At 43.7% G+C, this 25,300-nt stretch overlaps 1 protein-coding gene across 1 annotated transcript in view; it reads left to right on the top strand.

Moving 5' to 3' along the window:
• The first annotated feature begins 3,670 nt into the window (after positions 1 to 3,670).
• colgalt1b (collagen beta(1-O)galactosyltransferase 1b) overlaps positions 3,671 to 25,300 on the top strand; it is a 28,121-nt gene continuing 6,491 nt past the window's right edge. Inside the window, exons 1-9 of the mRNA XM_034688308.1 lie at positions 3,671 to 4,208; positions 13,556 to 13,666; positions 13,777 to 13,894; positions 16,944 to 17,078; positions 22,577 to 22,781; positions 23,520 to 23,639; positions 24,402 to 24,478; positions 24,571 to 24,677; positions 25,084 to 25,216. Coding sequence (XP_034544199.1) covers positions 3,991 to 4,208; positions 13,556 to 13,666; positions 13,777 to 13,894; positions 16,944 to 17,078; positions 22,577 to 22,781; positions 23,520 to 23,639; positions 24,402 to 24,478; positions 24,571 to 24,677; positions 25,084 to 25,216 — 1,224 coding nt within the window. The 5' untranslated portion in view covers positions 3,671 to 3,990. The remainder of the gene's footprint in view (positions 4,209 to 13,555; positions 13,667 to 13,776; positions 13,895 to 16,943; positions 17,079 to 22,576; positions 22,782 to 23,519; positions 23,640 to 24,401; positions 24,479 to 24,570; positions 24,678 to 25,083; positions 25,217 to 25,300) is intronic.

Genomic DNA, 25,300 nt, shown 5'->3' with positions numbered 1-25,300 from the left:
CAGACTCGTGTTAGACACACATCTGCTGAGACCGTTTTGGAGAGAGGGATAGAGGGAGATGAAGAGAGAGAGAGATGATAGTGGGGAGACGGATAGTAGTAGTTGTAGCAGCTGGAGCCATGCACGTCCACAGCAGCAGAGATCCAGAGGAACCTACGAGACAAGGGAGCTCAAGGACTCCAGAAAGGTCTATGGTTAGTATCTTTAATGGGACAGGAAGAGTTAAAGTAAGAGACAGGCAGAGAGAGGAGAGAGAGGGAAAGACAGAATCCCTGTGTGTCAGTCTAAGCCTATAGCAGCATAACTAAGACCTGGTCCAAGCCTGATCCAGCTCTAACTATAAGCTTTATCAAAAAGGAAAGTTTGAAGCCTACTCTTAAAAGTAGAGAGGGTGTCTGCCTCCTGGACCCTGACTGGTAGATGATTCCAAAGGAGAGGGGCCTGATAACTGAAGGTTCTACCTCCCATACTTCTTTTAGAGACTTTAGGTACGACAAACAAACTACAAAAACAAATCAGGCTAGAAGTAAAAAGTCCGACCAAGTCCAATTCCAGTCCTAATTTTCAGCACACATGACTTGACTTGGACTTGAGCATTGACTGCATTAGGAAGAGAGTATCATAGAGAGGGCCCTGGCTTGTATATTGTTAAAGATTGTTTTAATGTTCATTTGGGATTTTTGATGTAATTTTTATATCATTATTCAGCTTAGAGCGAGGCCTAGCATGTGGGTTCACCTGTGCCGCATTCACGTGCTGTCTCATTCAGCAGCCTGATGAAACCCTCTGTATTTTTATGCGCTTTCTTAATGTTCAGAATGAAGTTACCACTCTAAGATGAAGGAAACAGACTGAAAGGGACTGTATCTAGTGAAACTGGTTTGAATTATCGTGGTCGGACCATATACAAGGAATGTTTCATTTGTTAGACCTCAGAAACCTTCACACCTAGTGTGTTTTCTCTGAGCAGGTGCTGAGTGCCTGAGAAAAAGATAAGATGTCCTTGGAGGAGTCCCCTCTTCATACTGAATGAAAGCTAAGTTTCCTGAGAATCACTCACACTGTTAACCTCCCAGCTTTGTGTGACTATGATTCTGTTTGACCGAGGACATCCTGCTATAAGCTTAGCACATGTGATCGTGTCACATTCCTTTCTATAATGTGGTAACATGTGCCAACAGAACTGAGATCTAATCTGATGACAGATTTCCTGTTGTAATACTGTTTGATGCTCTAGTGAGGTTATCAAGTTAATTCTTCTATTCATATATAGATATATAGATATGGATAGATCTTGGCTGCATTTCTGCTCATTTATGTATATTTTTAAAATCATATTAATGTGAAGTAAAACAATAACTCTGCTGGTCAATGAAAAGAAATGTATCTGACTGTTTTGTTCACTTAAAAATCACATCAGAATAAGAATAATAAAAATAAAAAGACCATTTAATGGAAAGATATGAGCTGTTTTTTGAATTGGTTGTCTACATTAGAGAAATTGATTCTTTTGAATTTTTGATTTGTGGTAAGAAAAATGTAATAATTTGAAGACTCTTATTTGAGCCCTAAGAATTAAAGCTGTGGTTGGTAGTCAGATTTAGATCCTCTTTTTGTTCTACTGGTTAAAATGATCTTTATGTCCTGATGGCAATCAATACATAATGTGTTCTTAAAAAAGAGGTAAAAAAGCTGCTATCTACAGCCGGAGTAAACCTGGGAAAACACCAACCAATCCCTGCCATCAGGAGCCAAATGATGAAACCAATCAAATCCTGTCCTGCCGTTCTGCCCGCCTCCTGCAGAGCGTACATTTCATGTTTGTTTGTGTTTTTAACTTTCACTATGAGAATGTTTTGGTGTTTTCTTACCGCTGAGTGAGACATGAGTTGACGTAGTGCAAAACACAAACCATGTGCTGAGGACCGGTTTTGAATCAGTCACCATCATATGGTCGTGATCAGCGGCGCTCGTGCATGTGAGCAGGGGCGTCATTTTGGAGGAGTTCCAGGGGGAGGGGGGAGGGGGGAGGGGTTAGACGGAGTCCTGAGGAAATGTTACATTCAAATTCATGCTAGTTTTCTGTGACTACCAACCAAGCAGCAACCTCCAGTCTCAAAATATGAAGCCCATGCTGAAGTGCTAAAAACTGCAGTTCATCAAGAATCCACTTGAGGCTGGCTGCAGAAACACCAGAAACCACATACACACCCATTCAAAGCAGACGATCTTTACAGCAGAAATAAACATGTTTACAGCCTGGTACAAAAAACGGCTTGGCTCTACGTAGCTCATTTCTCTATCAGCACACACTTTACAGGGGGTTAATCTTTTTCTAATGCGATGGTTCAGAAGATATTATGATTACAAGTTTTTGCCCAAATAAGGACATGACTGACTTGACTGACAGGCGGGAACACAAAGCTGTTGGCTAGGAGGCTCAAGCCCCGCCTCTTTACTTCACACTATTCCTGGTTGAGTTCCGCATTTCCAATATGGCTGCCGCCGTCGATTGGCTTCCAAACAGCACTCAGGATCAGATGGGTGACGTCACGGATACTATGTCCATATTTTATACAGTCTATGCTACCAACCCTAGCTTTAATGACAAGAGAAGACCTTCCAAAATGTGTTACTGCCGAGCCCAGCTCTATCCGATTCTGATTTCTAAAATAAAGAAAATGGGAAAATTAAGCATGAAATTCCCAATCAGATATAGCTGTGATTGGCAGGAACACATTTTTTGGTGTTCCCTTATCAGTCTGAATCAAAATATTTTAGTAGAAACAGGGCTGTTATTGTCTAATATATATTAACTCCCTGGCTGTTGCACATTTTATATTACAGACGTATTTTATTTTGAAAATCATTGGTGCATCATTGGACCATAGACTGTATAAAATATGGACATAGTATCCGTGACGCCACCTAGCGCTGTTTTGAGGTCTATCGGCGGTGGCAGCCATATTGCTGCTGTCGAGCGATTGTGATGTAAAGAGGTGGGCTTTGAGCCTCCTAGCCAACAGCTACAGTGTTCCTGCCTGTCAATCAAGTCAGCTGTGCCTCTCATTGGAAGACTCGTAATCTCAATATCTTCTAAATTGCTGCATTAGAAAAAAATTCACCCCCCTCACAGTGTGAGCCGATCAAGAAATGATCTATCCAGACTACACTCGTCTTTTGAACCAGACTGTAAACATGTTTATTTATGCTGTAAAGATCGTCTTCTTTGAATTGGTGTGTAGGTGGTTTCCGGTACTTCCGGAGCCAGCCTCAAGTGGATCCTCGATGAACTGCAGTTTTTAGCACTTCAGCATTGGACTCATATTTTTAGACCGGAGGTTGCCACTTGTTCTGGACTAATAAAATTGTTTCATCGCTTGTAAAGTGTTTCTGATTTTGTACATTTGTTTTATTGTTTGTAAAAGAGTTTTGTTGATTGTTGATTCACTTAGGTATCTACAGTAAGTAGACGTTTTGGCATGTTGTTAAAGGTTGCAAACACGTTATGAGTAATGGAAAAGTGCATTAGTACTTTTAAATACTGTAGTCCCTCCCATGCAGTCAGTTTCTGGCTTGCAGCTTTGCTTGCAGCATATTGAACACACGAACACGCCCATGTTGCTTCCTATGGACTACAGCTGGAGCTGCTCTTAAAGGGGAGGACAGCACGTCGGCGACGGAAGCTCGGTGGTTGCTTTGTCCCTAATGGAATACAATAAAGTATTAGAGTGACATTTAATGAAATCTAATTCTAAGCTTTAAGATATGTTGTATAATCGGTTTACATCGTCAAAAAGAACAAACAGAGACGTGGGCCTAAGACTGGAATTTAAAACCCCGAGTTCCCCTTAAACCAGTCCAGACCTGCCCTTTAACTGAGCCTGCTCCTCCGCCATGTATCCACTGTCGGCGTAACACAACAGACCCTCAGCTCCACATATCCTGCGCGTCCTTCTCTGTCCGCCTGCCCGTTCCAGTCCCCTTGCCATGCCCCGGGTCAGCTCGCTTCTGCCTGCCCTGCTGTGTGTTCTCCTGGCGGGCCTGAGCCGGGGGTACTTCCCTGAGGAGCGCTGGAGCCCCGAGTCTCCGCTCCTCGCTCCCCGGGTCGTCATCGCGCTGGTCTGCCGCAACTCTGCGCACAGTCTGCCGCTCTTCCTGGGAACCATCGAGCGCCTCAACTACCCAAAGGACCGCATTGCTCTGTGGTGAGTGTCATCGCTGTGACCTTTTTAAATAAACTCTGCTATCCAAAACAAATGAGCCAATAATACCAAACAGCAGACTTTACAATTAAAAAAAGTTTCAAAGTGATTAATGCATATTAATGTGACATTAATGGAAGAAACACTGTCATTTCCGTGCAGAATCCAGTGTGAGCTTCATCATGTCGCTGCAGAGACACCTCTATTACGTGTCAGCAAATTATAAAGAGGAAAACTCTGCGTGCGTTTACGCGTGCGCTTGTGCGTTTTGGCCAGGTGGGGCCGCTGTGTTATTAACAAGCTGTTCAAATAGGCATGAGCGCTCATTTTCCACTGTTAACAGAGATAACTGGCAGGACAAGGACTGAACATTAAAGCACCATGGTCTGAGGCAGGACCGCTCCCCGGCTGTGGAGCAGGGAGGGCGGTGGAGCCAGCAGAGGCATGTCCGTGAAAAGTTCCATTCAGTCACCGTTCTTCTCTCGCCCCTCTGTCTCCCCCCCTCTTTTTTTATAACCCTCCCTCCTCTTTTCTTTCCCCTCCCTCTTCCACCTCCACATCTTCATCTCTGAAGCTCCACCAGTGGCCTTTTGTGTAATTAAATATTCTTTAAAATGAGTCTCAATTCTGCACAATGCAAGTGTCTGTGAATCCACATTAAACGCCTCTGCTGGATTTACCTTCCTGCACCTCCTCCGGCTGTTGTTGTGCCACCCAGCCCCTCAGCCTTCTAGATTATTCCTGTCTCCAGCTCACTTCCTCTTCTCGTTTTGATCCCTTGCCAGCGGTTGTGTTGTTGAAGATTATCTTTTCATCAGCATTCAGATTTGACAGGATAATATTTCTTGGCAACCCTGGGGCTTAATATAGGTAAATAAATAACGGCTGTAGCCCCAAGCAGAGCTGAGTTTAATGTCACAGTGTGAGGTAACCGTGAGATTATCATTTGAAATCAGTCACTCAGAGGAGTTAATTCTTTGATGGGACTGTGTATCCTCTGAGGGTGAATGTTAACCTGTGGGAGCTAGAATGAGGCCTTCAAGTACCCTTTTGTCTCCGAACAAAGCAGCCTGCATGTTAAGCCTTTCTGCTACTCCAGCCAGAAATCTGCCCGTGTGCCTCAGCCGGTCTAACTATGCCCATATGGCAGCCAGAGCTCATTTTTCTCCTTGGTTGCTTTGATCTACAACATCTCTCTCCCCTCAATGATAGAAATGATATATATAGTTTTAAAATTCAGTGTGAAAGATATAAACTGAGCCTCCAGCCGGCCACCTGTCGATACCTGCAGCTCTCCACCTGACAGGTTGAGATGGAGTACTTGGCACATGGCAGCATAAATGCACATGCATGCAGAATGCTTAAATACAGTGTGTGTGTGTGTGTGTGTGTGTGAGTGTGAGTGTGTGCTCTGCAGGGACATGCAGAATGGATATTAACAATCCATAAATCTTCTGTTTTCATCCCTCAGCCCACTCTCCTTTTTTGGCATGGTTTAATTCCTGGCATGCAATCAATCTCAAATATTTACTCTCTATAAACCCTTTTTAATTCACTACTTCTGCTCATTCAAACGCTTACAGCCAGGGAAGATAAACAGAGAGGAGAAAGAGGACGGTGAGTTGTTCTCATGGAGGTGCTCGGACAGCACACTGGTGCTAAAACGTCTCACGCAGATGTGAAGCCAACACCTGCAGCACGCCGACTGTCACTCACTACACGACAGGGCTGAGAGGGAATCCATTCCTCCTGTATTTACACATTCTTTACCGCTCCCCGGCTTTGTCTGTCTCCGGCCTGCACTGACACACACTGAGATTTGTTATGATAACACAGACAGCAGACGAATGCCGCTCCGCCCCTCCTCAGCCCATACTGTCTGTCTTTGTTCTTCTGTGTTCACCCCTGACATTAGTGATGTGCAGGCCTGATCGCATGACAAGGCCCTCAGCAGGCTGCATGCTGGAGTAGAAATGGATAATGACTCAAAATTAGTCACAAGATATTATCCTGGATTTGATCTTACAGAAATGTTTAAATCATCTTATTCTCCAGGTTTGTTATAGACGCATGTATGGGTGTTTAAAAAGCTTTATAAAGTGTTTAGATATGCAGTTGTTTATCAGTGCCGCCCCACAGTGACTCTGTCGGGGATCATTCGTTGGTTTGATTTTGTTGTACCAGATGCATGAAACGACACAGAGGCTGAGACCGGCTTTATTAGTACATCACAATCCTCTTTTATACTCTTCCGAACAACGTGAGCCTGATAAGAGAACAGTGTTTCTTAAATTCCTGAGAATCTGTAATGTTTGTCTGAAATCCTTATCTGGCGTGTCCACAGTATCCTGGTCTTAGTTTAGTCTTCCTGAAAACTGCTATGAGGGTTCCCATGAATGTTTCAACATCAACATACTCTGTTCCCCCAAACTCCATGTCCCGAACTGACCTCACTACACTTAACATGTCATGCAGGATAGCAGCTCACATTAAAGCTGATAGATAACTTAAAACTCCAATGATCTAGCTCAGTGTGCTGCCCCTCACACAGCCAGAAAAAGATCAATACAAGCATCTTCAAGGCGGTGTCACAGTCTGAGTTACAGCTGAAACAAAAGAACTCATTCTGCACGTTTACTCTTCGTCGTTCAGGTAACAGATTATTTTCTCAAAGCACCAGTAGTGATTTTCAGATTTCAGCTGCAACAGAAAACAGTTTCCTGTGTTGGTTTATCTCTCAAACATGAAGTGATGAAGTGTTAGGACATGCAGGATCAGAAGGAAGTGAAACGTGCTCATTATTTATAAACAGAGCCAAAGGTTGATCTCCAAACTGAATGATCACCCTTTATGGTTTGAGTTATGTTCCAAACAACAGAGTTGGCATCAAATTCTTCGTAGAGAGATGCTGAGATATTGACATTCTTTGCATACTAGCATGACTGATGACCAGGGATGGACAATATTGGATTTTGCTGCTATTGGATATGTCGATATACTTTCAAACTAATTCAACTGATACAGACCTAAAACCTGGTTCATACTTCTGCATCCAATTGATGCTGTAGCCTGTTCCAACACAGTAGCCCATGCACGTAGCCTGGCGTGTACCTCCACCAGAGTTTAACTATGTGTTGGAAAGACATTGACTGCAAGCCCTGTGATTGGTCCGTGGAGCAGCATCACATTTCCTGCATTAACAACATTCTGGAATCGCCGTATATTGACCTTACATTTAATCTCCTCTGTCGTCTCATCTCTAATCTTCTTTGTAATAATTGCTGTATGATAAACAGCAACTTTTCCCAGCTCTGATTTACCTGCTCGCCATTATTCACTGTGCACAAGTGAGACCATAGACTGTGTAAATAATGGACTTAGTATCCGTGACGTCACCCATCTGTTCCTGAGCACTGATTTGAAGCCAATCGGTGGCAGCAGCCATATTGGAAAAGCTGAACTCAACCAAACTTAGGCTGTTTCCGAAACGGCCTGCTACATACTACTTACTAATGTAGTAGGTAGTAAGTAAGTAAGAAAGTACATTTTATTTAGTATAGCACCTGTCACAGAATCAATTCACAAAGTGCTTCACAGGAAAATATCCAACACATTAAAAGAAACAACCATAGCATAAAGTAGGTATTGCCTACTATATACTGTGTTTGAATTTAGCATGTACAGTCATGGCCAAAAGTTTTGAGAATGACACAACTATTAATTTTCACAAAGTCTGCTGCTTCAGTTTTTATAATGGCAATTTGCATATACTCCAGAATGTTTTGAGGAGTGATCAGCTCAACTGCAATTAATTGCAAAGTCCCTCTTTGCCTTGAAAATGAACTTTATCACCAAAAACACATTTCCACTGCATTTCAGCCCTGCCACAAAAGGACCAGCTAACATCATTTCAATGACACACAGGTGTCACACACATTAACACAGGTGTGGGTGTTGATGAGGACAAGGCTGGCGATCAATCTGTCATGATTGATTGACTGGACACTTTAAAAGGAAGATGGTGCATGACACCATTGTTCCTCATCTGTTAGCCATGGTTACCTGCAAGGAAACACGTGCAGCCATCATTGCATTGCACAAAAAGGGCCTAACAGGGAAGTTTATAGCAGCGAGTAAGATTGCACCTCAGTCAACCGTCTATCCAATTATCAAGAACTTCAAGGAGAGAGGTTCAATTGTTGCCAAACAGGCTCCAGGGCGCCCAAGAAAGTCCAGCAAGCGCCAGGACCGTCTCCTGAAGGTGTTACAGCTGCGGGATCGGGCCACCACCAGTGCAGAGCTTGCTCAGGAATGGCAGCAGGCAGGTGTGAGTGCATCTGCACGCACAGTGAGGCAAAGACTTTTGGAGGAAGGCCTGGTGTCAAGGAGGGCAGCAAAGAAGCCACTTCTCTCCAGTAAAAACATCAGGGACAGACTGATATTCTGCAGAAGGTACAGGGACTGGACTGCTGAGGACTGGGGTAAAGTCATTTTCTCTGATGAATCCCCTTTCCGATTGTTTGGGGCACCTGGAGGAAGGCTTGTTCGGAGAAGACGAGGTGAGCGCTACCATCAGTCCTGTCTCTTGCCAACAGTGAAGCATCCTGAGACCATTCATGTGTGGGGTTGCTTTTCGGTCAAGGGAGTGGGCTCTCTCACAATCTTGCCTAAAAACACAGCCATGAATAAAGAATGGTACCAGAACGTCCTCCGAGAGCAACTTCTCCCAACCATCCAAGGGCAGTTTGGTGATGAAGAATGCCTTTTCCAGCATGATGGAGCACCTTGCCATAAAGCAAAAGTCAGAACAAAATGGCTCGGGGAACAAAACATTAAGATTTTGGGCCCTTGGCCAGGAAACTCCCCAGATCTTAATCCCATTGAGAACTTGTGGTCAATCCTCAAGAGCCGGGTGGACAATCAAAAACCCACAAATTCTGACAAACTCCAAGCATTGATTATGCAAGAATGGACTGCCATCAGTCAGGATTTGGTCCAGAAGTTGATTGACAGCATGCCAGGGAGAATTGCAGAGGTCTTGAAAAAGAAGGGTCAACACTGCAAATATTGACTTATTGCATGAATTCTGTGTAATTCTCAATAAAAGCTTTTGATACTTATGAAATGCTTCTAATTGTATTTCATTATACCATAGAAACATCTGACAAAAACACCTAAAAAACCCTGAAGCAGCAGACTTTGTGAAAATGTAATATTTGTGTCATTCTCAAAACTTTTGGCCATGACTGTAGTCTGACTGTTCTGTTCGATCTCTGTTGCAGTACGCTGGGCCAGACGTCACTAGAGTTCCGGTTTCGGAAAGCGGAAGTAAACAACGTCGAAGCCAATAGAGAAACTGCTTCTTTAGCATCCATTTATGATTTTAAAAAGTTAGGAAGTGGTTTATATGGAATTTTATAACCTTCACAGCGCCCAAAAATGGATTTCCTCCCGTCAAAAAAGAAGTAAAAAGAAAAAGCGGAACGAGCGCTGTGCATTGTGGGAAACAGTGTGCGAGGGAGACTGGTCCGATGCATGCTGTGAAATTTTCCTGAATCAGTAGACATCCGGAGAGTTTTGTAATACTGCAGATTTTGCTCTTGTTCACATACTGCTTACTACATACTGAATTTTGGCCAAATCAGTACGTACTGCTAGTATAGTAGGCGGTTTCGGAAACAGCCTCTGTGTGAGGTAAAGGGGCGGGGTTTGATCCTCCTAGCCAACAGCTATGTGTTCCCATCCAGGAGTCAAGTCAGTCATGTCCTTATTTTGGCAAAAACTGGTAATCTTAATATCTTCTGAACCTTCTGAAAGCGTAAGAAAAAAATTCTTCCCCCATAAAGTGTGTTCTGATAGAGAAATGAGCTATGTAGACCAGATCCGTTTTTTGAACCAGGCTGTAAACATGTTTATTTCTGCTGTAAAGATCGTCTTCTTTGAATTGATGTGTATGTGGTTTCCGTTGCAGCCAGCCTCAAGTTGACGCTCAATGAATTGCAGTTTATAACATCTCCACATGGGCTTCATATTTTGAGACCGGAGCTCACGCCTGCACACCTTCTTTTTTTAATTCAAAGGAGTTTGAGTCTTTCCTTTACTAGAATTTACCTGCTTCTCTTATTTTGAAAGTCTGTTAGTTTGAGAAACAGACCTTTATCAAGCAATCATTTGATTCTACCATAAATGATACATGCATCTAAATATAGAGATTCAGAAAGATGGTCACTGCTTTATTTCTTAGCGTTGTCGTATGATTGAAGTAGAATCCGCTGATGAAGCTGCTGTTGAGGAAGATGTTTCTGTGGGTGGAAGATTCCCTTGGCAGGGTTAGAGGAGAGCAAACAGCTACTCTGCTGTCTGTTCTAACACCTCGAAATACTTCCACACAGCCGACACGACAAGGCGTGTGGAGGCGTGTAAGCTGTCATCACATGTGCATAATTAATACACCTTATCATCCTTACATGTCTGTGTAAATATCTCATCTGTTGATACTAATAACTTAGTTTTTAAGCTTTGATTGGCTGGTCCTGTTATTATGCTAATAACACTAAAATCCTCAAAATCCCTCCTACTTGCTGTTCTGGCTTTTACTTTTTATAAGACCAGTTTTCTAATTGATTTCAGTGAAAATTCTCTCGATCATGATTCAAATCGCTGCATCAGCTTTCACTAAGCTACAGATCAGCTGATCGGATCACTGACCTCTAAACTTGCTGTGATGACCATTCATGTTGTCAATCTGATACCAGGTTTTTTCCTCCTCTTCTAATTTAAAATATTTGCACCTCCATGTAACTGATACTGATCATTCATTTACACACAGATGTGTTGGCTCACTGTGAGAAATGAGACGGACCTGATCAGGATCAGAACATAATGAAGCTCTGGTTGAGTGACAGAGTGAAATAAGAAATCCTCCGGCACAGAAACAGCTGTGGCGCTCAAACGTCAGTGTGGATGTGAATGAAAGACAAAAGGTGGCTGAAGTTTGAGAATCATATTCTAATCAGAGTCAGAATCAGAAATAGTTAATTTACCCCGGGGAGGGAAATTCAGTCATTACAGAGCTCTAATAAACAGTATGTAAGAAAGTCAAAATATTAAAAGAAGGAATATAATACGATCTGAATAAAATAGAATAAAATAAAACAAAATAAAATAAAATAAGATAAGATAAGATAGGATTCAGTTTATACAGAAGCGCAGAATAGTTAGAATTACCTATGTTCAAAAGCGCTGGGAATAAAAGAGATATATATATACAAGGGCGTTAACGTGGTAAGGATAGTATTAAAGCCTTACTCATGTAAGACTGATACTCAGCTTATTATTAATGAAGAGGCAGAACTTTTAAACCTGGAATGAGAACAACCGTTTTGAGGATGCAAAGCAATAATATTGCAACAAGAGGCTGCAGACTTCCTCAGAGAGCTGCTGCTTTTATTAAAGAAACCTGACATTATTTTACATTTTCAACCAATTCAGTCAAATAATATCACACACTCTGGCTCCAGAGGTAGTTTTTCTTTAATTCAGCCCTCTGGCCTTCTTCGAGATCATAACTTACTGAGACACAGGCACAGATATTATGTAGGTCACTCACATGCGGAGGTGATCATGTAATCAACCTCATACAGCATGCTGGGATCATCAGCAAGACGAGAAGAAAAACAGTATGATACAGACGATCAAATCAAGCCCATCAAATCATCCCTGAAGTGAGAATAAGGGAAAGAAATGTAGTAAATTTCTATAATGTGAAGAAGTTTCCAATAAATACATTAAAAAGAGGAAAACATCAGCTTTAAACAAACATCAGAAACACCTGAATGTATGAGTTTGGTGGCGTGATCGTCTTGTTGATGATGGCAGCGTGTTGTCAGAGGTTGATTGAGACTGATCACCTCCACATGTGTGAGGAGGAGTGTGACCTACATAATACTGTACCTCAGTATGTGATGATGTTGGATAAGACCAGAGGGCTGAAACATCTTCAAGTGAAAGAAAACGACATGGAAGCAGAGTGTGACACTTTTTTATTTCACTAAATCCTTCAGTGTGCGTTACTTCTCCACTTAAAGGAAGAAAACTAACAGTTTTATCTACCAGTGTTGCTCCAGTGTCCGCTCAGCTCTGATCCTCACCCTGCAGACGGGGCTGAGAGGGATCAGGCTCAAACGTGGGGATGCTGTGTGAGACACATTATATGATAACAGCATCACTGAATCAACACAAGCATGGTTTCAGAGTTACACTTTGACATGTGTGCAGAAAGCAGAAAACATGCACACAATCAAACTGATCCAGTAGATCTGTGAGAGGTCTATATTTGATCTGATCCGTGCCTCTTTAATGTTTGACTGTGATGTGAAATCTGACACAACATAATAAAAGATTTGATTGAAACATTAACACCTAACCCAAAGGAAACATGACTCACCCTGAATCTCTCTCCTCCTCTCTCCCCTCCTCCTCTCTGTGTGCCGTGTCTCACCTCCTCTCTCACCTCCTCTCTCTACTCCTCTCTCACCTCTTCTCTCTCCTCCTCTCTCTCCTCCTCTCTCACCTCCTCTCTCTCCTCCTCTCTCACCTCCTCTCTCTCCTCCTCTCTCACCTCCTCTCTCTCCTCCTCTCTCACCTCCTCTCTCTCCTCCTCTCTCACCTCCTCTCTCTCCTCCTCTCTCACCTCCTCTCTCTCCTCCTCTCTCACCTCCTCTCTCTCCTCCTCTCTCTCCTCCTCTCTCCTCCTCTCTCACCTCCTCTCTCTCCTCCTCTCTCTCCTCCTCTCTCACCTCTTCTCTCTCCTCCTCTCTCACCTCCTCTCTCTCCTCCTCTCTCACCTCCTCTCTCTCCTCCTCTCTCTCCTCCTCTCTCTCCTCCTCTCTCTCCTCCTCTCTCACCTCTTCTCTCTCCTCCTCTCTCTCTCTCTCTCTCCCTCTCTCTCTCTCTCTCTCTCTCTCCTCCTCTCTCTCTCCTCCTCTCTACCCTCCTCTCTCTCTTTCCCCTCCTCTCCTCCTCTCTCTCCTCCTTTCTCTCCTCCTCTCTCTCTCTCCTCCTCTCTCTCTCTCCTCCTCTCTCTCTCCTCCTCTCTACCCTCCTCTCTCTCTTTCCCCTCCTCTCCTCCTCTCTCTCCTCCTTTCTCTCCTCCTCTCTCCCCTCCTCTCTCCCCTCCTCTCCCTCTTTCTCTGTCTGCTGTGTCTCACCTCCCCTCCGCTCCTCCTCTCTCTCCTCCTCTCTCCTCCTCTCTCCTCTCCTCCCCTCTCCCCTCCTCTCTCTCCTCCTCTCCTCCTCTCCTCCTCTCTCCTCTCCCTCTCTCGCTGTCTGCCGTGTCTTACCTCCCACAGGGTGGCGACAGATCACAACATCGATAACACCTCGGCTATCCTGAGGGACTGGCTCATCAAGGTGCAGAATGAATATCACTATGTTGAGTGGAGGCCTGAGGATGAACCCAGGTATGGTGTGTGAGTGTGTGAGTGTGTGTGAGTGTGTGAGTGTGTGTGTGTGTGTGTGTGTGTGTGTGTATACACACTACTTACCGGTGCGTTTTCTGTGCTTGTGTCAGTGCCTTTGAAGACGAGGTGGGGCCTAAGCACTGGAATAATCTCCGTTATGAACATGTGATGAAGCTCCGTCAGGCAGCGCTGGAGACCGCCCGTGAGATCTGGGCGGACTACCTCCTGGTACGTACTCTTCTGTGAAACAGCTTCATAAATCTGCTCAATGATGTCTGTGTCACCGGGTCAGACGTGTGAGCAGATCTAAGCAGGTAAATGAGCCTGTTCACACTGCTGCAGCTGCTGCTAGACTCTCTTCACACTCAGGCATCCATCTCTGTACCTTATTTCACCTGAGCATGGGAACACAGGGGAACATGAAGAATGTGTCATATCTGCAGGAAGTGAAAAGAAACTAATGGACAACTCATAACTTGAATTTATGTAAAGCTCAGAACTAAGAAACCATCTGTGTGTCATCATGGTATTGAAGCAAAACAGGGCACGTAATCTGTGCTGACATGACTAAGTGATGGAGAAGATGGAGGCAGTGAATAGCACAACGTGAAGCAGAGAGGGTGGAGGTCAAATCTTTTTTTGGAGGTTTGTTTTGCCCACGACTGCTTTTCATCGAAATGTTAATCTACAAAGTGGAGGAGAAAACAGTTTCTATGGTAACTTGCATTTTAATACAACAGCAGCACTCCTCAAAGGATGTTCCAGAAGTTTTCTCCAAGTTTTAAATCCTGTAAAAGTACACAGGCTTGAGTTAGCATTATTTTGTGATTTGCATTAACTTTATTTTGTCTCTATATGAATAAAACACGGCATTCCTTTGAAATGTTCACCAAACATGAATATTTATTTGGTAGAATAACATGATTTGCAACTTGAACTGCCAGTGGTGGTCTTGCACAGCCCTCAGAAACACTCTGATCCGAATACTATGCAGTCTGACCATAGACTGTGTAAATAATGGACGTAGTATCCGTGACGTCACTCATCTGTTTCTGAAGCCAATCATCAGCAGCAGCCATATTGCTGCTGTCCAGCGAGTGTGACGTAAAGAGGTGGGCTTTGAGCCTTCCGTCTGTCAATCAAGTCAGCTGTGCCTCTCATTGGAAGACTCGTAATCTAAATATCTTAGAAATTGCTGCATTATGAAAAAATTCACCCCATACAGTGTGTGCCGATCGAGACATGAGCTATCCAGACTACACTCGTTATAGAAGCTTAGTCCTGTACTAAAGCTGCCGGTGTGTTTTGATATCTCCCGGGAATGACTTGGCTGACGCGTTGTACTGTCATATGTTTGTCCATACAATACCGTTTACTGCAGTTGTTGAAATAACAGGTCTTAGGCGTAACTTTGGTTTGCAGCACCATACAATCCATTTATTGCATCACCGTACGAACAGTTAGACAGCGTCCACAAGTTTCTCATTCATTGCACGAACAAACATTTTAGACGCGGTTCTCCATGCCGCCTGCCGACGCAGCGTCACAGCATCCAACGTAACAGCGTGACAACGTAACAACGTGACAAGGCAACAACGTGACAAGGCAACAACGTAACAACGTGATAACGCAACAACGGTCAAAAACCAACTGCCCTTCCAGGTCAAGACACACATCTGATACCCAGGCGGTGACGTACTTTTATACCTTTGCCCTTAATGAGCAAAACGATGACACCTTGTGGCACAATAAACAATGTGTTTCACAGCTTGACCCAAAAACATGAATCTGGCTCTTACACTCGTCTTTTGAACCAGGCTGTAAACACGTTTATTTCTGCTGTAAAGATCGGCTTCTTTGAATTGGTGTGTATGTTGTTTCCGGTACTTCTGGAGCCAGCCTCAAGCGGATCCTCCATGAACTGCAGTTTTTAACACTTCTGCAGTGGCTTCAATTCTCGCGGACTGAGGCTGCTTTCAAAACCGGCTACATACCACCTACCAGTATGCAGCATGTACTGAATGCTGCATACTGTGTCTGAAGCTAGTAAGTAGTATGACTGCTCTGTTGGATCTGTTCTGCAGGATGCTGGGTCAGGCGTCACTGGATTTCTGATTTCAGAAAGTGGAAATAAACAACGACTAAGCTGATAGATAAACTGCTTCTTTGGCACCACTTGTGATTTCAAAAGTTAAGAAGTGGTGTATATGGAATTTAGTGATCTTCTCAGCACCTAAAAACTGAGTGCTCCTGCCATATACGGAAAAGGAAGAAGTGTATCATTAGCGCTGTGCATTATGGGAAACAGTACGCAAGGGAAACTGGTCCACTGCAGACTGAGACATTTTCCTGAATCGGGTAGTTGGCATACTGCAGATTTTGCTCTTGTTCACACACTGCATACTGAATTAAGGCCAAATCAGTGTGTACTGCTAGTAAAATAGGCGGTTTCGAAAACAGCCTGAGAGTCTCTCCCTCTTCTCTTACATGTTGAAAATTATTCTCCTCCTTGTAGCTCCTCCTTCAGGCCTGGTGCACTCTGGTTGTGATGTCAGGATATGCAGCATTTCCTTTGTGTGTGATGTCTGGGTTCACATGCTTTTTTTACTTGTATTGTTGTCTCAGCACATTTGCTTGTTTAGGCTCTCTGCAGCATGTTTCTTCTTCTGTGGTATAATTATTTTTGTTGTATTTTGATTTCTGATCATTTCATATTTTTATCTGACTCCTCATAGAAATCTGAAAGATCATTACTGTGCATTGCGCTTGTTGGCTTCAGCTTATAATGACTGAAACATTATTTTATTAGTTGGCATTTGTTTGCTGAATATTGGACAGGCTCTGGTGAAAATACATGATTTTAGATGTTCTGTTTCAAATGTCACCTTAAGAAACACTGCAGCTTTAAACCTGCTGTCGGTGAAATACCGGGACAGAAATACAGTCTGAAGGATAAACTGGTGAACCTGCAGGAGCCTTGATTTACTGGAGCTGTTGTTGTTGGGACTTATCAGGAACGTTAAATGTAAAAGCTGAGTTTTGGTGTTGTGAAATGTTTTCCTCTAAACGTGGGAAACAGAGGTGTTGTTTGACAGGAGTGCCGGAGAGCAGCTGTGAAATGAAATGGTTCAGGAAGGAGCTGCTCACACTCCTCCGTGATCGAACCACGTCGCTGTGGTTCAATCAATCATTTAGTGTCAGCGGGTGACATTTGGTGTGTGCTTGCATGTTTGTGTCTGAAACTTGTCAATATTGTGCCCTTCTCTTTTGTCTGCAGGTGGCTGACTGCGACAACCTGCTCACCAACCGGGATGTGTTGTGGAAACTGATGAGAGAGAATAAGACTATCATCGCGCCCATGCTGGAGTCCAGAGCTGCCTACTCCAACTTCTGGTGCGGCATGACTTCACAGGTACTGCAGATGTTTCATTATGATGCTGTCAAACACATTTACACCTTTTGTTTGTTAGAATAAAACATATCAAACCTTTTGTTTATTAGAATAATACATTTCACACCTTTTGTTTATTAGAATAAAACATATCACACCTTTTGTTTATTAAGAGAAGACACATCACACCTTTTGTTTATTAAGATAAAACACATTACACCTTTTGTTTATTAAGAGAAGACACATCACACCTTTTGTTTATTAAGATAAAACACATTACACCTTTTGTTTGTTAAGATAAAACACATTACACCTTTTGTATATTAGAATAAAACACCTGTATGACATGTCACTGAGTGTGCACATGGAGCTCACTGAACATTGTTTGAAATAATGAAGGTCACTGCGATATAAACCACCTTAGTCCCTCCATGTTTGTGACACAAACACTGCACTAACAGACTATAAAGAAGATTTATCAAGTGGAGACTTTTTTACTATGTTAAAATGAAAACTGCATTCCTATTCTTGAGAAAGTTCACTTCACGTCTCCCTGGTAGTGACTTAAATGTCACTTTTTAAGTTTCTGGTCCCGCTGAATTATGGAGCACATCTTCCTTTACCTTTATGACACAGAAATATAATCTGGGACGATTTGAAGCCTTTATTTTTACATTTATGCAAATCAAATTTGTGCTGTACTTCATTTCTAGAAAGCTGTAAATTAGTCAGTTTGAAGATTTGGAGAGAGATATTCTTTTTCTTTTTTTTCTTTCAAAGATCTGTTTGTTTGATTTTTTTAAATTTACATTATATTCAATATAAACAATTTAGGCTTGTGATGTTTTTCTGTAAGAAAACAAAATAAATACATTAGTGAATGAATGAAAAAAGTAAAAATAATAAATGATGATTATTTAAAATAAAAATAAAAAATAAATAGAGAAGGAAAAAATTATAGTGGGAATACAATAAAGTAATAATAATAATAATAATTCATAGAATTTATATAGTGCTTTTCTTAGTACTCAAAGTCGCTTTACATAAGATGAAAACTAAAGAAAGAAAATAAAACATAAATAAAAACAATCAAAACGGGGACAGAGGTGGGGCGGGGGGAGAGGTCATGTGTGGTATGCTTTTTAGAACAGGTAGGTCTTGAGGTGTTTTTTTTTTTTTTTTTTTTTCTTTTTCTCTTGTCTGCATATATATTTCTGGTTTGTGTCATGTTTGTCACAAACTGTCAAATATTCATGCAATTTATTCTTGCAGCAAAAGAAAAGAAAGAAAACCTTTTTCTTCTGTGCTTGTGACTGTGTGCATGCAACCATCACCATCCCTCTTAGAACTCTGGCCTATCTTTTATTGACAGCTAATATCATGTTCTGTAAAAGAGGGCGTGCACACCTAGGTGGGCCAAAAAAAAAATAAAAAAAATAAGAGAAAGTGAAAGAAAGATTACATAAGGATATACAAAGGGACAGGGAGAGAGAAGGAGAGAGAGACCTAACACACTTAGATGGAGAGGGACCATCTCACCATGATGCCAAAAAGAAAATCCGTGGGGTGATACTAATGATTAAGCAACCCTTAGTGTCCACAATCATTACTGAAGCTTGGGTCGCAGAGGGTTGCCGCCGTGCTGTGTTCTATTTGTGTAACAAGACCACCACTGGTGCAGATGAAACCACCTGGGTCAGACCAGCCGAGCGGCACGGCTCAGCACCCGGGCCGCGAGAGCAGTCAGACCGAAGGACCCAACCCGCCACGGGAGACCCAGGCCAGGGGACAAGCCAAGGACCCAGACCGGAAGCAAGCAGGTACCGCCGGAGCACCCAGGGCGACCGCCAGGTCACCCAGTAGGAGGAAAGGGGGGCGAGGGGGGAGAGATCCCGCAGCCCCCCCAAGGGACACCCCCACAACACCACCCCCACAGCCCCCCAAGACGGAGCCAAAGGAGCCACCAGGGCCGAGGGGGCCCGGCACCAGGAGCAGACAGCCAGGCAGACAGGCAGGACCAGGACCAGAGCCCACCAACCGGCGCGCCGGAGCAGGGGGAGGGCGGAGGCGGCAGGGCCAATCCCACCTGCCCCCCCCAGACGGCCCGACCACTCCCCCAAGCCACGCCCCCCACCCATGCCCTGCGACTGATGGACCAGGCTGCGGGGGCATGGAGGGACACCCCAATGGCTGCCGTAGTAACACCCCCCCAGCTGCGCACCACCCCACCCCCCCAAGAGGACCGCGAGGGAACCCCGGGAAACCCGGCCCGAGGGCAGCCGCGGACCAGGCCCCCACAGGGGAGGGGGCAGCAGGGGGGCGGAGGGTGACAGGGACACCAGCCACCCACCCAGCCCCGATGGGCCCCCAACGAGTAGGGCCGAGCCAAACACTAAGGCCCCGCCAAACCTGATCTGTGTGTGTGTGATATGATTTGAATTTTGTTTTGTTTGTTTTTTTGTTGTATGCATGTTTGCTAGTGAGGTGGATTAAAATAGGGGGGGCAGGAAGGGAGGCAGGAGAGAGGGGGGAGAGCCGTAGTGCACTACTGCATCACAATCCGCCGCCCCCCCCCCCCCCCCCCCCCCAGTATAAAACCCGCCCCCCCGAGGTGGTTTTTGAAAGAGAGGAGAGAGTCAGAGTTACGGATGTGTGGAGGGAGAGGGCATCTGATGATCTGAGGCGGCGAGATGGGGAGTGGCGTTTGAGGAGGTCGGTCAGGTAAGAGGGGGCGTGGTTATTGAGGGCTTTGTAGGTGATGAGCACGATCTTGAAGTGGATTCGGTGCTGAATGGGGAGCCAGTGGAGGTGCTAAAGGATGGGTGTGATGTGGGCTCTGGAGCGGGAGTGGGTGAGTAAACGGGCAGCTGAGTTTTGGACATATTGAAGTTTTTTGAGGTCGGTGGAGGGGAGGCCGTAGAGGATGCTGTTGCAATAGTCCAGTCGGGAGGTTATGAAGGCGTGGATGAGGGTTTCTGCAGCAGAGGAGGAGAGAGAGGATCTGAGCCGTGCAATGTTGCGGAGATGAAAAAAGGATACTTTGGTGACGTTTCTGATGTGAGGTTTGAAGGAAAGGGTGGGGTCGAGGATGATGCCAAGGTTACGGACTATTGGGGAGGGTGTGACTGTTTGGTTGTCGATGCGTAGTGAGAAGTTCTGGGTGGAGGGGAGGAGGGATTTGGGGCCGATGAGAATGATTTCAGATTTATTGCAGTTGAGTTTTAGGAAATTTTTGCTCATCCAAAGTTTGAGGTCAGTGAGGCAGTTTGTGAGAGTGGAGATGACGGCAGGAGTGATGGTTTTTGTGGAGATGTAGAGCTGGGTATCGTCGGCGTAGCAGTGAAATTGGAGTCCATGGTGGCGTATGATGTGACCGAGGGGGAGCATGTACAGGATGAACAGAAGGGGACCAAGCACCATGCCTTGGGGGGCACCATGTGTGACGGGGGTGGTACGGGACTTGTTGTTATTGATGGAGATGTATTGGAGTCTGTCGGAGAGGTAGGAGCTGAACCAGGAGAGTGCTGAACCAGTTATTCCAATGCATGAGTGCAGGCGACTGAGGAGGATGGAGTGATCAATTGTGTCAAAGGCTGCACTGAGGTCGAGTAGGAGGAGGATGTTGAGGGAACCGGAGTCAGTGGAGAGTAGGAGGTCATTTGTGACTTTGAGCAGAGCAGATTCAGTGCTGTGGTGGGTGCGGAAGCCGGATTGGAAAGTTTCATATAGTTGGTTGGTGTGGAGGTACTGCTTGAGTTGGGCTGAGATGGTGCGTTCTAGTATTTTTGAGTAAATAGGTTAATATTCAAAAATTAAATAAGTAAAAAAGGTAAAAAAAAAATAGTTGCAATATCAATAATACAAATAAAATAATTCTAATAATAATGACATAAACAAACAAACAGAAAAATAAAAAGACTAAACACAACATGTGATAATCTACATCTACAGAACAACAGAACATCTCCTTCCCTGAATTGAGATGTCATGCTACAGAAGGGAGTTAAAAGCATCAAGATAAAGAATAAGTAGTCTGCGGGAAAAGAAGGATTATTATATTATCAGTAAAACGTTTCCGCCATCATTGTTGACAAAGTTGATATCAGAAGTCCCGCCCCTTCTTTATTCTGATTGGTGGGTGATGAGTATGAGAGTGCTGATGCTGAAATGAGCATTTGGTTTGAATAGAAAAAAGGCGCTGCCAAGTTCCAACACAAAAAACAGCGTTAGTAGACACGGCACTTTTGTTTTGCCAGTTAACCAAAACATGTTCTATAGAGCAAAACACTTATCTCTGAGAAGGTTTGTGAAGAAGTAGATCATATTGCTGGAACACTTTCAGTCCACACAGCTCATTATGTTGAATTTGCTTTACAGTCTCAGACTGTCCCTGCTGGCTCCTCCACATACATCTCATTAGACCTCCTAAAACTAAAGCCTTCTGTTCCTTATAATTAATCTTTAAGTCAAATCTCATCAGATGTTATTTCATAGAATCATTTAAAAATAATTTATCTGATCACTCTTTCATGTCTGATCAGGCTTTTTTAATGCCGTCCCTGTGATCTGTGTGTGTGTGTGTGGAGAGGACCTCTTTAAGATCTCTCTTGTTACTAAATCAGAGTGGACATATGGACTCTGTCTGTCCTCCAGCATAAATAAGTCAACACAAGAGTCTGCTTCTCTGATTGCTGTAAACAATGTTTTCTTGTATGACAGTGAATGGGCCTTTAGCCACATGACTGCTGGCATGGTCTGCAATGTCTTCTCCTATAAGTCAGTGTTTCTCTCAGTCACCGAATATTTTCTGATTTTTAAAACCAAAACAACAATTCATCCGATAAATAGACTTATGGACGCCAAGTCGCCAATTTTCTTATTTAAATGTCAATAAGTATTCCCTGACGCTTCCACACCCTCCCTTCATCATGTACAAAAGAGATTTGTGTTGTTTGTTTGCACTCCTCATCATTTTCATTTTTAATTTTGACGCTTGGACCATGATCACATGGTATGGAGCCACAAACAGAACATAAATTACAAATAACAAAAAAATATAATGAAGTACAACAGATCTTATTTCCCCTCTTAATGGAAGGACATTCTTCAGAAAAGCCCCTAATTTGCAGATAACTTTTGGCTTATCTGATTGCAACAATATAATTAATTTAAACACAGAGGGACGTTTCAAATAATACTTTGGTATCAACGTCTCTCTATAACTCAGAATGCTTGTGTTCTTACATTCAAACAAAGTATGTCATTACAGAGATTACAAACCCTCTGTATTCTATCCAGGCCTTGATACCTTCCAGTAACCTTAGGGATCCTGGTGTTATTCATTCTAAAATTACAGACAGCCTGTCTATACTTCTAGTTTTCAAATAACAAATATTTTTCTAGTTTTATGTCTTGTTTAAATTGTACATATAATTCACATGATGTCAGTTTACTTTGCAGAAACTGATCTCTAAGCCTTTGATCAAGAGATGTGTGTTGTTTGTTTGCACTCCTCATAGGGTTACTACAAACGCACAGCAGCCTACATGCCCTTCCGTAAGCAAGAGCGACGCGGCTGTTTTGCTGTCCCGATGGTTCACTCCACCTACCTCGTGGACCTGCAGAAAGAAGCCTCCAGTCAGCTGGCTTTTTATCCCCCACACCCCGAGTACAGCTGGACCCTGGATGATGTCATCGTCTTTGCGTACTCTGCTCGCATGGCAGGTGAAAAACACGCAGCAGATCTTGTCTGTCTAGTAGGGATGCAAATTTGATGTATTTTCCGCGATCGATCTTTGGAAATGTTAACGATCAATTAGCGATTATTAATTAAGAAAATCTGAAACATTTTCCATGTCAAAAACATGCCAAATGCGTTTTTTCCTCTGAATCAAATTTACCTTCATACATACAGACATACAGTCATAAAAGTGAAGGCTCAGACTTCAACAAGGGAACTGAACAGAAACATATTTCAGAATCACAGTGTCCAGTTTTCTGTCTACTTCTTCTTATTGAGAAAAATAAGCATGTGAACACGGTCAGGTGTCAGCCTGGAGTGTAACCCGGTCACAGTCGCTGGAGAAAAAAGCGCTCATGGAGACCTGTCACTCAGGCGCAGCGCCCAGCTGAGCGTCTCTGCTGTGAGCAACACCTTCAGTCAGCTGATTCACATCCAAACATGCTTTAAACTTCAAACATCTCCCTGATAGCTGAACCAAATATGAGACCACATGATGTTTGTTCCACGTGATAGAAAATCCAAACAAAAAAATGTGTTGGAGTAAGTTCTTAACAATCAATGAATCCATACTTGATTAATTGTTGACATCCCTACTTTCTAGGCATGTTCTAGGTGTGGGTGTGGGTGTGTGTGTGTGTGTGTGTGTGTGTGTGTGTGTGTGTGTGTGTGTGTGTGTGTGTGTCATTTCAATCATGTCATTCCTTTATTTATCTCCTCAGATGTGCAGATGTACGTGTGCAACAAAGAGACATACGGGTACTTACCTGTTCCTATGCGTTCCCACGCGACTCTGCAGGACGAGGCTGAGAGCTTCTTGCACACTCAGCTTGAGGTCATGGGTGAGTTCAGCTCAGAAGATGACTTCATTGTCTTCTACAGAGTTAGCAAAACGTTGTCATGTTGCTCTGACCTGCAGGTTTTTACAGTCTGTAGATTTACTACCCAAATTTCCTCTGCAGCCACTCAAAGTTTTCTGGAAGTAGTCTAAAGTCATGAAGTTGTAATGGGCAAGAGAATTACAAACCCCTCCTGTAACAATGCAACATGCTGTGCTCCTCAGCCTGAAAACTGCATCCTTAATTAGACTCTGCGTGCTTCTTCCACAGAACAAAAAAACAAAGTACTGAAAATATATCTGCAGCCAGAGTTTAGTTTAAGAAGTTGGCAGTTAAGCACAGAAAGCTGTTTGGATTATGCATACAGCGGAACACGGGAGGAAGCACAAAAATAGTCAATAAATGCAAAGAAACACAGTGATGGATAACAAAGCCTGTGCTGTCTGAGAACTGCTGAATCTGTTATAAATATCACATCATCTGTAACTGTACTGTATTCTCCTTGCAGGATGTGTCTATCATATCGAGGAAAAATCCACTTATTTAAAACCTACGTTATAAATACTTCGATGAATATTCAAACTCATCTTGCACATTTCTGGTGGTTCAAGAAAGCAGCGCTAAAGTTAAGCTAACAGTCCCTCCCGGGAGCGCCGTGGAAATCTCCCGAGGACTACTAAGCATCCCTGGACCGCGTTTAGTGAAGCCCTGATTCAACACATTTATCATTCTGTTTGTAACCTTCCCTGTTTTTTCTCTTAAAAGTGAGAAATCCTCCGTTGGAGCCCTCCAGCTTCCTGTCTCTTCCTCCCAAGCAGCCTACAAAGATTGGCTTTGATGAGGTACGCACTCTGAAATCACACAAATGCATCAACGCACATAAACACCGTAACTCCAGCATGTGTGTGAGGTTTGTGAGTTTGTGTGCACCCAGGTGTTTATGATCAATCTGGTGCGGAGAGCTGACCGCCGGGAGCGAATGCTAAGAGCTCTGTACGAGCAGGAGCTCAGCTGCAAGGTTTTTGCTGCCGTGGATGGCAAGTACGTTTTTCATCTTCGTCCTCCCCCACTGTCTGCGTCATCCTGATTTGTGTCTCTGCTTCATGCCGTGTAGATTGATGAAGGGAGGCTGTGCTCAGACAAACAAGCAGCTGAAGAGTAGCGGCTGCATGCTGTCACTTAAGGATTGTTGGAACACACAGAAGCAGCTTGTCTGAAAAGAAATAGTAACTAATCTCTCCGTGGAGTAGGCAGAATCAAACCGCACTGATGTTTAATTTTTATCCTTTTACCCGGTTTTGAAAAAGTGTTCTAAGAGTTGCATGACTTTTCTCAGATGTGTGTTGTTGCTGTTTTATTCCCCCTCCTCCTTCATGTTGTCACACACTCTTGTATTGTATTGTTTCCTCATCTAATCCCTTTGTTAATCTCTCTTCCTTTCTGTCAGAGCTTTGAACACGACTGAGATAGACGCTATGGGGATTAAGATGATGCCGGGATACAAAGACCCTTATCATGGCCGCCCTCTCACTAAGGGGGAACTGGGATGCTTCCTCTCTCACTACAACATCTGGAAGGAGGTGAGACACTTGAACAGGCCGTGAGGTCTAAACGTGCACAAAGTGAAAACCAAAGAATGAAGTCTGTGTGCAGAAAGCCAGCCC

Source organism: Notolabrus celidotus, chromosome 7 (genome assembly GCF_009762535.1).
Source record: "Notolabrus celidotus isolate fNotCel1 chromosome 7, fNotCel1.pri, whole genome shotgun sequence".
Taxonomy (NCBI): domain Eukaryota; kingdom Metazoa; phylum Chordata; class Actinopteri; order Labriformes; family Labridae; genus Notolabrus; species Notolabrus celidotus.
The sequence above is the reverse complement of the archived record's forward strand: the minus strand, read 5'-3'. Positions and strand labels throughout refer to the sequence as shown.